The sequence below is a fragment of the Malus domestica genome, chromosome 15, assembly GCF_042453785.1.
Source record: "Malus domestica chromosome 15, GDT2T_hap1".
Classification (NCBI taxonomy): Eukaryota; Viridiplantae; Streptophyta; class Magnoliopsida; order Rosales; family Rosaceae; genus Malus; species Malus domestica.
The window spans coordinates 1,223,491-1,238,643 of record NC_091675.1 but is presented as its reverse complement, the minus strand read 5'-3'; the positions used below and the strand labels follow the sequence as shown (position 1 = coordinate 1,238,643).

The 15,153-nt window shown below is 36.8% G+C and overlaps 2 protein-coding genes and 1 pseudogene across 2 annotated transcripts; 2 read left to right on the top strand and 1 right to left on the bottom strand.

Moving 5' to 3' along the window:
• Positions 1-3,743: 3,743 nt before the first annotated feature.
• LOC103450569 (dehydration-responsive element-binding protein 2D-like) lies at positions 3,744-4,583 on the top strand. Its single transcript, XM_008389935.3, has one exon. The coding sequence runs from the start codon at positions 3,744-3,746 to the stop codon at positions 4,581-4,583; it is 840 nt and encodes a 279-aa protein (XP_008388157.3).
• A 2,052-nt stretch (positions 4,584-6,635) lies between these two features.
• On the bottom strand, positions 6,636-12,152 carry LOC103450570 (purple acid phosphatase 2-like; annotated as a pseudogene).
• Positions 12,153-13,299: 1,147 nt separating this feature from the next.
• LOC103450572 (dehydration-responsive element-binding protein 2D-like) lies at positions 13,300-14,101 on the top strand. The gene is made up of 2 exons (XM_008389936.3): positions 13,300-13,726; positions 13,773-14,101. The coding sequence occupies exons 1-2, from the start codon at positions 13,300-13,302 to the stop codon at positions 14,099-14,101; spliced, it is 756 nt and encodes a 251-aa protein (XP_008388158.1).
• The last annotated feature ends 1,052 nt before the right edge of the window (positions 14,102-15,153 follow it).

Below are 15,153 nucleotides of genomic sequence, written 5' to 3'. Positions count from 1 at the left end.
CTATCTCTAACTCTTAAATATAAAACTTAAAAATTTAAGACAAAAAATTTTAAGTCATAATTTAGAAACTGTTTTTTTTTATCCAACTCTTATGACTTAAAATTTTAGTCCGAAATTATTAAATAATGATTTTAGCTTAATTTTTCTTTTTCGTTATTTTTTGAAAATAAAATTTATGTAGATTATCCTAATTTATATTTATGAACATTTTAATATTTAAATTCCGATAAGTAATTAAAAATCATACAAGTACATAGGTATTTATAAAGTTTTAAGTTAAATTTGATTTAAATAATTTTCTTAAATTATTTTAGATGTTAGATTTAATTTTGGGCCGTCAAATTTTTAATTTTTTTTACCATTAGATTTGATCACAACCGTTATATGATATATAGAAAACAAAAAAATGTTTGAAATATGACAGTTTGGTGGGTCCAGAATAATTTAAGTCAGATTTAAATCCTGGTGGAATCTAACCCAGAGATATATTTTCTCCTCATAGCTTATTTTAGTCCAATGGTTGAAGATAGTTTGAGGGGATTTTAAAGATTATATTTTAAACTTTATTCCATGGGCTGGAGATGGTCTTATCTCCAAGTAAACCCAAAACACTTTTCTTTTTTGCAAAATATTGAAAAAAAAATTAGAGTTCTTATCTGTTTATCAATAAAGAAAAAGAGAATACAAAAATGAAAATTCAACTTGTGTCTGCATCAGTAATTTCGTTAAGTATTTCTTAGTTATATAATATGACTCTCTACTATCACAAGAAATGGTTCTGATATACTAAAACTTATTAATCAATCTTGTTGTATCTACACTTTTTATTCCTTTCTGTTATTCTTGGGTTATAATTGTATAAATTTAATATCCGAAACAATTTTTATAACCTTTAAAAAATAACACATCATCCAAATACCTCTATAGATTAGAAAAAACTCCATAAACCCCAAACACTTTATTTTCCAAATTTTTAAGTATGAGCAAGTTTCTCACTTATCTCACTTGTCAGTAAATTTCAGTATCTAACGTGTCAGTAAATTTTCGTAAGACATACTCAGTCTGTTTCTGTACAACTTAAAAATTTTCCTTCCGACTATTATTCATCTATTACAATTCGTTTCTGAGTTAAAGATCTGACATGAATCTTCTCTAAAGTGTGTCTAAGCGTTTGCATGCTAAATTGCTAATTGGCGAGCCCTGGTTTTGGGAACTAACTTAAGTTCTTTTCTCACTACCTAGTAAACCCAAAACACCGTTCCTTTGCCAAAATATAGAAAGGTGAAAAACAGATATTCTTCTTCTCTCTTGTTTATAAACAAGGGAAAAGAGAGAACAAAAAGAAATCTGACTTGTGTCTTTGTTATTAAATTCTTTAAGTATCTCAAGACTTCCATTATGAGTCAAACGTCAAATCAAATGGTTTTGCTACACTAATATTTCTTTGAAACACCAATACAAGTGATTACTTACTATAACTCATGTTTCTGCAAATTTCTCGAGTACTTTGAGATATCTAGACTAACTTTCTACTATCACAACAAATGGTTTTATGTATTAAAACTTATTGATCGATCTTGTTGTATCTTAGACCATTTGTGCATTTCTATTACTCTTAGGTTATAATTTTACAACTTTTATATCCAAAATAATTTTATAACTTAATATACGACGAACCCTTTTAAAAAAACTACCATCATCCAAACACCTCCCTAGAGAGAGAGAGAGAGAGAGAGAAAAAAAAAAGGAGGCAAATACCTCCATAAACCTCTCAAAGACTTTCTTTTATTCTCAATCAGTTTTCTGTACAGTATAAATTTTTTTTGTCCTACTATTGTTCATCCATTACAATTCGTCTCTGAGTTAGAGATCCGACGTGAATCTTCTTTGTATTTGTAATTAGGGCTTGCTGCATTTGTCCACTTGGGGATTTTATTTGATGTTGGACTCGAATTCTATTATTTATCTGATTTTTTATGGGATTTTAGTTTGGTGTTTTATTGACAGGTTATCGATGACAGTGATTTTAATTTGGGATTTAAAGAAACTGTGAAGTCGTTTGTTGCTTCGACAGTGATGAAGCAGCTGGATTGACGCTATGGAGAAAGGAAAATTTAGGTTACAACGGCGTCGGTTTTACGTGCTAAACTGCTAATTGTCAAGCCCTCGTTTTGGGAACTAAAGTAGGATCTTATCTCCAACTGTTTCACACAGCCTTCATTACTAAATCACTATTCATCCAAAAATCTCCCTTCCTAGTAAACTCAAAACACTTTTCCTTTTCCAAAATATTGAAAACAATAAAATTAAAGAGAAGAAAAAAAAAGAGCGAAGAAGAATAGAGTTCTTATCTCTTTATACATAGAAACAAGAGAGAACTAAATCGGTGACTTCTTCAAGTATCTCTAAGACTTTCAGGATGGGTCAAACACCAATACAAATGGTTTTGCGGCACTAATATATAGTTATTAACATGAAAAATAAAAATCTAATACATGTTTTAGCAAATTTCTCAAATATTTCTGATATATATTGTGAGTCTACTATCACAACAAATGGTTTAGATGAACTAAAACCTATTAATCAATCTTGTTGTATCTACACCTTTTGTTCCTTTCTATTAATCTTAGGTTATAATTATACAACTTTAACATAAATGTGGATTTCATTGTAATGTTATAAATTTAACCCTTAAAAAAACAGATTCTATGAAAAAAAATACATTCATTAATCCAATACTTTTCTTTTTCAAATATTTTGAAAAAAAAATGAGAAAGTTTATCTTGTTATTTATATAAAAGGTGAAAAGAAAATTATAAACAAACACCTATTTCAACTGTCAACAAGTTTCTCACTTATCTCAATTTTCATAAAGCTTTACATTTTTCTATACCGTTTAAGAATTTTCTCTCCTACTGTTATTCATCCATTTCCTCTCCTAATGTTATTCATTCATTTCTCACATATCTAAACTCTCAGCCAGCTTCAGAAAGATAGTAAGTTTCTTGTATAGATGAAGAATTTTCTCTCCTACTGTTATTCATCTATATGCTCAGTCAGTTTTGTTTTCTCTCAACTTCACCGTCTTTCAGAAAAACATGCTCAGTTAGTTTTCTGTACAGTTTAAATTTTTTCTCTCCTACTGTTATTAATCTATTTCTCATTTATCTGAACTTTCATTTAGCTTCAGAAAGATCATTAGTTTTTTTGTATAGTTTAAGAATTTCTCTCTTACTGTTATTCATCCACTTTTCACTTATCTTTCAATCAGCTCCAGAAAGTCATACTCAGTCAGTACTCTGTACAGTTTGAAAATTTTCTCTTCTACTGTTATTCATCCATTACAATTCATCTCTGAGTTAAAGATCCGACGTGAATCTTTTGTGTAATTGTATTCCGAATATAATAAAAGAAAAAAAATGAAAAATGAGAAAGCAAAACTGGAATTTTGCTCCTCTCCGATTGCCACATGAGCAAGGAAGTAAGCAAAGGTGTAAGCCAAGTGTGTATTAGAGATTTGAACAATGAGGCTAGCCATGGACACGATATCTCCCGTTCACCATGCCAAGTATTCAAAGCCCTAATCCTCCACAAGCCACGTTTCAGGTCTTGTCTGCCTTCCTCCTCATATAAGTATCGGCAGCGTTACGGGTTATGGTTTCTCAAGCTCACCACCCGAATTAAATAAAAAAATCGCGGAAAAAATCCTCAATTCTTCTCAAAAAGTTCTCACAATGTCGACGATGGAGATGAGTGGTGGTAATAGCAGTGCTGGGGTTGCGGAGATGAGTGGTGGTAGTAGCAGTGTTGGGGTTGCGGAGAAGAAGCTGGCGAAGCGGCCAGCGCAGGGAAGCTCGAGGAAGGGTTGCATGAGGGGGAAAGGAGGGCCGGAGAACGCTATGTGCACTTACAAGGGCGTCAGGCAAAGGACGTGGGGGAAATGGGTGGCTGAAATCCGCGAGCCCAACCGCGGGGCCCGGCTCTGGCTCGGAACTTTCGACACCTCCTATGAGGCTGCTCTGGCTTATGATGCCGCCGCCAGGAAGCTCTACGGTTCCGAAGCGAAGCTCAATTTGCCAGATCAGCAAGCCCCTAACTATCACCATTATCAACTGAATCAGCACCTGCAGCATCAAGTATTTCCCTCGTCGGCCAATGCCGGCGTGCCACCTCAAATTCCTAACCAAACCCTTGTGCAGAACAATCCATCAGGTACTGGGACTAATCCTGCATGTTATGCTCCTCCTGTGAAAGATATTGCAGTACCTGTTGTTCACAATAATTTTCCGAATGTGAAAGTGGATCAGCCCCTCGGAAATTATAATTCTGGCGGGGCTGAGATCCTGCCGGAGCAGGGCGGCATGAAAGTGGAAAATAATATGAGTAGTGGTGTGACCAATGAAGGAATGGATGGGATATTTTGGGGGAACATGAGCGAGAGCTTTCCGGTGTTTGATGACTCAATATGGACGGAGGCAGCCATGTCGCTTGATCTTCCAGGGGTGGCTGATCAAGGCATTTTCGGCTGCGGCTTCATGGATGGAAATTTCTGGGAACATCGCATTCGTCTCAATGGTGCATGATGTCAATCAAATTGAAGGTATAGAGATCAAAGGTGGTGGCTTGGTAAATAAAGTTGCAAAAGGTACTCTTCAATGCTTCATATGTGCAAATATATATAGGAGGGGGTGTATATATATAGTACAAATATATAGAGGTATGTATAAATGTCCATAAGGCTGCGGCGCCGCATGAGTTTTTCTGCGCTTTGTCGTGGTCATTCCAATGTGCTTTATATATCATAAACCAATAAGACCAATAAGGCTTTCTTTTTTTCATGTTTTTAGTTTTGAGTTTAGGAGTGTACTCTAAAGAATATAATGTGCTGGGTATTGTAAAAGAGTCGCAGCTTGCAGGGTTTGTTGCAAGTGCCATTGTGTGTATGTATGATATGAATAAAAGGCAAATACAAGTAAACAATGTATTTGTGGCTTTACTATTTCTTTCTATATTTTGTGATTTGTTGTCCAATTTAATCTAATTTGAGGCACTGGACGAGCTTTCTGAGTTAGATCATGACCTTTCTTGTTCGTATGTGCCTTTTGAGTTCTTAGTTAACTAGATGAGCTTTCTGAGTTACAATAGGCACAATGGTTAATTATGAATGATTTCTATTCTAATTTTTGTAAGTTATCTAATTCAATCTAATCTAAGGCACTATATGAGTCTTCTGAATTAACTTTTACACAACAGTTGGATTACTTCGCCTATTTCGTCTCATTATGGGATTTAATTCCAATTGTTTCCTTCCTTAGTTTGATTCCAAATTTTGATGGGAAGTTTTCTACTATCTTCATCGGGATTTGGAGGATTCCTCTTCCTACCTCTTGGGGAAGTTTAAGGTTTGAGCTTATCCGTACAACATTTCAGTCATTAGATCATCTCTATCTCTGTTTTCAAGCCATGTTTGTCCCTTTCATTCAACAAGCATCATGTATTTTTGTCAATGCTGGGATTTATTGCTAATTCTGCAACTTATTACCACTGAAGTTGATGAGTAGTAATTTTATTGTTTATCATATTTGAATTGTGTCTAAGGGTGGGGGCTATGATGGTAGTTGGACGACTAAACTCTGATATGTAGCTTTATTCATCTCTCTTCCATTCATTTTTGTCACGCTAAGCCTTGATGTGTAGTTTCTTATGCCAAAGAACTTTGTTTCTCTTCCTGTCTTAATTATGCATGTACTAGTTATTTACTTTGTAAGAATGATATAGGCACACTTTTTTTCTTCTTTTGTACACTCATGTTTTTTTATCCCCCAATATTAATTTTTCTTTTTAATTTGATCCGTTTAATCTGTAGGCCATACACACATTTTTTCTTCTTTAGCAAACTCCTGCTTCGTTTTTATCCCTCAATTTCCTTTAATTTTTTTTTCATCTTGTGAATTATATAATTTAGTCTAATCTCATCAGGCTTGAATGAGCTTTATAAGTTATGAGTTAGACTAGACATGACGATTAAATTATTTCGTCCTATATCAATCATGCGAGTCTTCTGAGTTTTGAGTTAAATACAGATTGATTATTTTGTCTATTTTGTCTTTCTATTCCATTCTAAATGTGAGTTATTCAATTCAATCTAAATTTAGGCATTATATGAGTCGTATAAGTTAGCCTAGCATGACAGTTGGATTATTTCGTCTGTTCGTCTTGTTATGACACAATTTCAATTATCTCCATTCCTGGTTTGATTCCAACTTTTGATTGGAAATTTTATAGTCAAAACTCATAGAGCCTGCTCGTGTGATCTAACTCAGAATTCATAAGACTCGTCATGTTAATATAAAAGGACGGACATAAAGAAAAATTGTTTTGAATTCACTTCCGTACTTCATCTGTGATGAAACCCTTTCTCTTCAAAAAAGGATAAAAAGAAAGTGGTGACTGACAACACAAAAACAGCAGCCAAAATTGTTTTATCTTTGGATGGAAAACAGACTGTTTTATTCAGGATGATGATTAGAGTGGTATTCTATATAGATTACATGAAACCCTTCTCACTGTTCCAATCTCCTTACTTTTAAATTTACACATATATAAACAACTTCTGCAACCATTAGTTATGGCAGGTGAGTGAAAACTTGTGCAGCAAGTCTACATGGTTGGAGGGCATTGAAAACTTGATCTAGAATGCATCTAAGGATGATGACTTTTCAAAACTGTTCCAATATCTGTTCTTCAACCACAGAGAATCAGCTTCAACGGCATACCCGTCTTGATTCTGATGCCAACTGAAAAATGCATGAGTTCCGTTCTTTGTATCGAAAATCCCATGACCGAAGCTAGCTTCCTGGAACTTGGCTGTGGTTCTGTCATTCTGCAGAAAAACACAAAATACCACCGCAATTTCAAAACTTTTGAACAACTTTTGTTCCTTTATATTATTCTTAGGTTATGGCAGGCGATTTTTATGTTCTAAAACTTATTAATCAAAATCTTCTTGTAACTACACCATTTGTTCCTTTCTATTATTCTTAGGTTATAATTTTATAACTTTAATATCCAAATAATATTATTACTGAATATCCGCCGTGGTTTCAAAGGTTATTATAAATTTCACCCTTTAAAAAAACTACCATCATCGAAATACCTCCAGAAAGAAAAGAAGAAAGCGTCCATAAACCCCAAGCACTTTCTTTTCCAAATATTTTGAAAAAAAAAAAACATGAAGTTAGCATGTTTATCTTACCTGTTATTTAAATTAAAAAGGTGAAAAGAAAACTGAGTTAATTGGAATGATCCAACTTCTATGTAATTGTATTTCGGATTTAATAAAAGAAAAAAAAAAGAAAAATGAGAAAGCAAAACTGGAATTCTGCTCCTCTCCGATTGCCACATGAGCAAGAAAGCAAACAAAGGTGTAAACCAAGTGTGTATAAGAGATTTAAACAGTGAGGCTAGCATAGACACGATATTTCCAGTTCACCATGCCAAGTATTCAAGCCCTACTCCTCCACAAGCCACGTTTCAGGTCATGTCTGCCTTCCTCCTCATATAAGTACCTGCACCCTTGTGGGTTATGGTTTCTCAAACTCACCACCCGAATTAAAAAAAAAAAAAAAAAAAAATCCTCAACTCTTCTAAAAAAATTCTCACAATGTCCAAGTGGGAGATGAGTGATGGTAGTAGCAGTGTTGGGGTTCCGGAGAAGAAGCCGGCGAAGCTGCCAGCACAGGGAAGCTCGAGGAAGGGTTGCATGAGGGGGAAAGGAGGGCCGGAGAACGCTATGTGCACTTACAAGGGCGTCAGGCAAAGAATGTGGGGGAAATGGGTGGCGGAAATCCGCGAGCCCAACCGCGGCCCCCGGCTCTGGCTCGGGACTTACGACACCTCCTATGAGGCTGCTCTGGCTTATGATGCGGCTGCTCGGAAGCTCTACGGTTCGGAGGCGCAGCTCAATTTGCCAGATCAGCAAGCCCCTAAATATCACCCTCATCAACTGAATCAGCACCCGCAGCATCAAGTATTTCCCTCGTCGGCCAATCCCCGCGTGCCACCTCAAATCCCGAACCAAACCCTTGTGCAGAACAATCCATCAGGTACTGGGACTAATCCTGCATGTTATGCTCCTCCTGTGAAAGATATTGCAGTACCTGTTATTCACAATAATTTTCCGAATGCGAAAGTGGATCAGCCCCACGGAAATTATAATTCTGGCGGGGCTGAGACTCTGCCGGAGCAGGGTGGCAGGAAAGTGGAAAAGAATATGAGCAGTGGTGTGAACAATGAAGGAATGGATGGGATATTCTGGGGGAACATGAGCGACAACTTTCCGGTATTTGATGACTGGATATGGACGGAGGAAGCCATATCGCTTGATCTTCCAGTGGTGGCTTATCAAGGGATTTTCGACCACGGTTTTGTGGATGGAAATTGCTGGGAAACATTGCATCGTCCCAATGGTGCATGATGCAAAATCAAAATTGAAGGGACAGAGATCAAAGGTGGTGGCTTGGTAAATAAAGTTGCACAAGGTACTCTTCAGTGCTTCATACGCCCACATTATGTATAGTAGGGTGTGTATAAATATCTAAAGGGCTGCGGCGTCGCATGAGTTTTTCTGCGCCTTGTCGTGGTCATTTCAATAAGACCATTAAGGTTTTCTTCTTTTAATCTTTTTAGATTTTTTGGGAGTGTACTCAAAAGAATGTAATGTGCAGGGTAATGTAAAAGAGTCGCAGCTTGCAAGGTTTCTTGCAAGTTCTATTGTCCTTGTGTATGTATGATATGAATAAAATACAATATCCAAGTACGCAGATGTTATGTGATGTGTATTCAATTTAATTTAATTTGAGGCACTAGACGAGCCTTCTGAGTTAGATCAGATGCATCTTTTTCACCTATCATATTAACCAGGTAAGCCTTTTGAAATCTGATAACTAGACGAGTTTTTTGAGTCTCGAGTTAGCCTAGGCACAATAGTTAATTATGTGAATTATTTCCATTATAATTTTTGTGAGTTATCTAATTCAATCTAATCTGAAGCACCATATAAATCCTCTTAATTTACTATTGCACTTCGCCTATTTCGTCTCATTATGGAATTTAATTCCAATTATTTCGTTCCTGATTTGATTCCAAATTTTGATGGGAAGTTTTCTAGGATCATCATCAGGATTTGGACGATTCCTCTTCCTACCTCTTGGGGGAGTTTAAGGTTTGAGCTTATCCGTACAACAGTTGAGGCATTACTTCATCTCTCTCTCTCTCTCTGTTTCCAAGCCATATTTGTCCCTTCATTCAACAAGCATCATGTATTTTTGTTAATGCTGGGATCTATTGCCAATTCTGCAAGTGCACTTATTGCAACTGGAGTTGATGAGTCATAATTTTATTATTTACAGTATTAGAAAGTGTGTATAAGGGTAGGCTATGATAATAGTTCGACGACTGGGCTCTAATGTATAGTTTTGTTCATCTATCTTTCATTCATTATGTCATACTAAGCCTTGATGTACATTCTTGTGCTAAAGAAACTTTATTTCTCTTCTTGTCTTAAGCATGTACTAGTATTTACTTCGTAAGAAATGATATAGACACATTTTTTTTTAATTCGTTTAATCTGTAGATTTTTTGGGCAAAATTTTTAGTTGTGTACTAAGAAACAAAAAAAAAAAAAAGTTATGTGCAGGGTTTGTAAATGAGTCGCAGCTTGCAGGGGTTTGTTGCAAGTGCTCCCTGTGTATGCATTTATGATATGAACGAAATACATATATACAAGTATAAATATATCTGGGGCTCTACTCTATCTCTTCTATATTATGTGAATGATTTTCTTTTAGAATCTTGTGAGTTGTCTAACTTGGTTTAATATGAGGCACCAAACAAACTTTCTGAATTTTGAGTTAGACTAGGCATGAGGGATAAATTATTTCGTCCTTTTTATCAACAAGGCGAGCCCTCTAAGTTCTGAGTTAGACTATGCATGACGGTTGGATTATTTTGTCTATTATCTTTTTATTCCATTTTGAATCTTATGAGTTATTCACTTCAATCTAATCTGGAGAACCATATGAGTCCTCTAAATTAGCTTTGGCACAACAATTTGATTATTTCATCTATTTCATCTTATTATAGGATTTAATCTATTTCCTTTCCTGGTTTGATTCCTCCTTTTGGTGGGAAGTTTTATAGTCTCGTTATTAGGATATGGAGGATCCCTCTTCCTGCCTCTTGGGGAAGTCTAACATTTGAGCTTAATTCATTTCTATCTTTGTTGCAAGCCATATCTGTCCCTTTTATTCCACAAGCATCTTGTATATTTATCAATGCTGGGATTTAGAGCCAATTCTGCAAGTGCACTTATTGCAATTGGACTTGGAGTCATAATTTCATTATCTATGCTAGTAGTTCGATGAACGAGTTCTGATGTGTTAGATTGAATTGGATAACTTACAAGATTCAGAATGAAACTCGATCACAAAATATAGAAAGATGAAATAGATAAAATAATTTAACCATCGCGCCTAGTCTAGTTCAAAACTCAAAAGGTTCGCCCAATTAATATAGAAATAAGATATAGACGAAATAAAGGCTCGCCTGGTTAATATAGAAAGACGAAATAATCAAACCGTCGTGTTTTGTCTAACTCAGAACTCATTGAATTCAATATCTGTTCTTCACCACAAAGAGTCAGCTTCAACTGCATATACCCGTCTTGATTCCGATGCCAACTGAAAAATGCATGACTTCTGTTCTTTATATCGAAAATCCCATGACCAGAGCTAGCTTCCTGGAAAGCTGAGTAACTTGGTTGTGGTTCTGTCATTCTGCAGAAAAACACAAAATACCACAGCAATTTCAAAACATTTGATCAACAGGAAAGACTGCTCACAGATAATAAGAATGGGAATTAACATCGTACTCGGTAACCAATCCTCGGTTTCCTCCATCTCTGATGGTTATGTAAACCGGGGCTGACTGGTCGCTTACCAGAGTGCATAGTCCATTTGAAATGTTGTAAGCAAGATTTTTATATCCGTTCTGATGCAAACATTCATATCTGAAACCGCCATAGTTTTAATAGGTTGTTCGCAGGCATGTAACGCTTGCAGATCGTTCGTAGGCATGAACATGACCGGCGAGGACAATGTCTACTTTATAGTCCACGAACCATTCCTCATACATAACTCTGAAGGATTCTCCTTCCATATAGTGATGTACATAATTGCTATACAGTGGAGAATGCATAAGAACAATAAGCCATGGCGTCATTGTCCTGTTCACTTTCGGCAGCTCCTCCTCGAGCCACTTGTATGAGGAGTATATTTCCCTGCAATGCATAAGTAACCACGAAAGACACAGTTCTGTGAAATTGCTTGCGCAAGATGAATGTGGAGAACTGAGCATTCTTACCATATGCTGATTAAGAGGACAAGACTATGATATAGGCTGAAGCTTTCTTGATGCAGTACGAAAGAGGAGACGTAATACCCGAAGCTTCGTAGGGACCAAAATACCGTTGTGTGTACGGTTTGAAGGGTTTATTTTCACCCTGCAACAACATTGTAATTACTTGTATCGTATATTACATCAAGAGAGGTTACCAACAAACAATGCAAAAAAAATGCATACAAGCTCAGGAACAAAATCGATTTCGTGATTTCCTGCATTCCAAATCCACGGTTTGTAAGCAACATTTCTCTCTACGAACCTCCCCACGTATCCCTGCGGTTATTGTAATGAAACGGATAACCATCTGCGTAAGAGATGTCCCCAACAAACAATACTGTCTGTCCCTTCGCAGGGTTTAATTCGTAATGTGTAAGTGTATCATTTGAATCGTGGGTTTGGCCGAGATAAATTTCTTATCTCAACTGTCAGTCAACTCTACTTGACATCCTTAATAAGTTTTTCTGTATAATTTAAAAATTTTCCCTTCTGTTATTCATCCATTACGATTCGTCTCTAACTTAAAGATTCGACGTGAATTCTTCTTTGTAATTAGGGCTTGCTACATTTGCCCAATTGGGGATTTTACTTTTTGTTGGACTCGAATTATATATATTTTATTATTTATTTGATTTTTTTATGGAGATTTTACTTTGGTGTTTGATTGACAGGCTATCAGCGACAATGATATCCATAATATTGTTCTGTCATGATACATATGGTTTTGATGTTAACTTCAATATCCGAAATAATTAATTTTATAACTTAATATCTGATGTGGATCGCATTGTAATGTTAATATAAATTTAACCCTTGAAAAGACGGATACCATTATCCAAATATCTCCATAGAGAAAGTTTGAAAATACTTTCATAAACCCCAAACACTCTATTTTAAAAAAAATTGAAAAAAATGATAAAGTAAACGTGTTTATCCTCTAATTTAAATAAAATGTGAAAAAAAAAATTAGAACAAACATCTGTTTCCACTGTCAACAAATCTCTCACTTATCTCAACTTAATTTTAGTTCTTACTCAAAAGTACATAAGTCTCACTTATCTCAACTTTTAGTTCTTCTTCAGAAATACATACTCAGTCAGTTTTCTGTACAGTTTAAAAGTGTTCTCTCCTACTGTTATTCATCCATTTCTAACTTGTCTTAACTTTCATTCAGCTTCAGAAAGACAGTTAGTTTTATGTACAGTTTAAAATTTTTCTCTTCTAGTGTTATTCATCCACTTTTCTCTCATATGAATTTTCGGTCAACTTCAGAAAGTCATACTTAGTCAATTTTCTATTTAGTTTAAAAATTTTCTCTTCTATTGTTATTCATCCACTTTTCTCTCATATGAATTTTCAGTCAACTTCAGAAAGTCTATTCAGTCAAGTTTCTATTTAGTTTAAAAATTTTCTCTTCTATTGTTATTCATTCATTACGATTCATCTCTGAGTTAAAGATCCAATGTGACTCTTCTATATAATTGTATTTCGGATTTAATAAAAGAAAAAAATGAAAAATGAGAAAGCAAAACTGGAATTCTGCTCCTCTCCGATTGCCACCTGAGCAAAAAAGCAAGCAAGGGTGTAAGCCAAGTGTGTATTAGAGATTTAAACAGTGAGGCTAGCCATGGACACGATATCTCCAGTTCACCATGCCAAGTATTCAAGCCCTAATCCTCCACAAGCCACGTTTCAGGTCACGTCTGCCTTCCTCATATAAGGATCGCCAACGTTACGGGTTATGGTTTCTCAAACTCACCACCCGAATTAAAATAAAATAAAATAATAATAATAATAATAATCACAAAAAAAGTCGTCAATTGTTCTAAAAAAATTCTCACAATGTCGACGTCGGAGATGAGTGTTGGGGTCGCGGAGAAGAAGCCAGCGAAGCGGCCAGCGCAGGGAAGCTCAAGGAAGGGTTGCATGAAGGGGAAAGGAGGGCCGGAGAACGCTATGTGCACCTACAAGGGCGTCAGGCAAAGGACGTGGGGGAAATGGGTGGCTGAAATCCGCGAGCCCAACCGCGGTGCCCGGCTCTGGCTCGGGACTTTCGCCACCTCCTTTGAGGCCGCTCTGGCTTATGATGCCGCCGCCAGGAAGCTCTACGGTTCCAAGGCGAAGCTCAATTTGCCAGATCAGCAAGCCCCTAACTATCACCATCATCAACTGAATCAGCACCTGCAGCATCAAGTATTTCCCTCGTCGGCCAATGCCGGCGTGCCACCTCAAATTCCGAACCAAACCCTTGTGCTGAACAATCCATCAGGTACTGGGACTAATCCTGCATGTTATATATGCTGCTCCTGTGAAAGATATTGCAGTACCTGTTATTCACAATAATTTTCCGAATGTGAAAGTCGATCAGCCCCACGGAAATTATAATTCTGGCGGCGCTGAGACCCTGCCGGAGCAGGACGGCATGAAAGTGGAAAAGAATATGAGTAGTGGTGTGAACAATGAAGGAATGGATGGGATATTCTGGGGGAACATGAGCGAGAGCTTCCCGGTGTTTGATGATTCGATGTGGACGGAGGCAGCCATGTCGCTTGATCTTCCAGTGGTGGCTGATCAAGGCATTTTCGGCGGCGGTTCATGGATGGGAATTGCCGGGAAACATCACATTCGTCTCAATGGTGCATGATGCAAAATCAAAATTGAAGGTGTGGAGATAAAAGGTGGTAGCTTGGTAAATAAAGTTGCACAAGGTACTCTTCAGTGCTTCATATGCCCAAATATATATATATAAGGTGTGTGTATATATAGTACAAAAATATAGAGGTGTGTATAAATATCTATACGGCTGCGGCGCCGCATGAGTTTTCCTGCGCTTTGTCGTGGTCATTCCAGTGTGCTGTATATCTGTGAACACGGAAATTTCCTGAAACGAAAGAGACAAGAACGACGTGCACAAACAAATATTTGTATTTGATGATTTTGGGTTACAATCTCTCTCTAATTTGATCCTCTGATTCGATCTCCGTAAGGTGTTGATTTGTGGATGTGCAATTGATCCAAAGGGCCGTTGGGCTTGATCTAAGGATGAACGTTCTTCAAGAGCCGTGGACTTGATCTTGAAGGTGGATTTGAGCGGATCTTCAAATGGGCTTTTGGGCTTGATCTTTGAAGAACAGTGATGAACGGATCTCCAAGGGCTTTTGGGCTTGATCTTGAAGAACAGTGATGAACGGATCTTCAATGGCTTTTGGGCTTGACCTTGAAGAACGGTTGGATGTGTGGATTTGTTGATGTTTGTTGATCCAAGGGCCGTCGGGGCTTGATCTTGGATGAACGGATGATGAACGATGGTGCTTTCTTCAAGGGCCGTCGGGGCTTGATCTTGAATTGGTGGATGATTGTTGATCCGAAGGGCCGTTGGGGCTTGATCTTAGGATGAACGATGAACGAAGAACGAAAAAGGCTTTCTTGATTCTTCGGGAACCTGGATGCTTGAGAGCTTCGGAGTTTCAGAGCTTTAGAGCTTCAAGGTGTAATATGAATTGCTCCCTTAAATGAATGAAATAGGCTTGTATTTATAGAAATTTCCAAGGCCTAATTTTGAATATAATATTCCAGATGAAATAAGTCGTTTCTGCCAGGTGTTGACACGTGTCCTATTTGATGACTTTTCCAACTCATTTCAATTTTCGTTGAGTCACACGCTACGTGTAAAACTTATGTAATACATGAGCGTTG

What these genes read in the sequence shown, in the direction of transcription:
- LOC103450569 (XM_008389935.3), top strand. Translation starts at nt 3,744, where the DNA reads ATGGAGATGAGTGGTGGTAATAGCAGTGCTGGGGTTGCGGAGATGAGT.
- LOC103450572 (XM_008389936.3), top strand. Translation starts at nt 13,300, where the DNA reads ATGTCGACGTCGGAGATGAGTGTTGGGGTCGCGGAGAAGAAGCCAGCG. An exon ending in TGTGCTGAACAATCCATCAG is followed by an intron (nt 13,727 to 13,772) that starts GTACTGGGACTA and finishes CTCCTGTGAAAG; the next exon opens with ATATTGCAGTACCTGTTATT.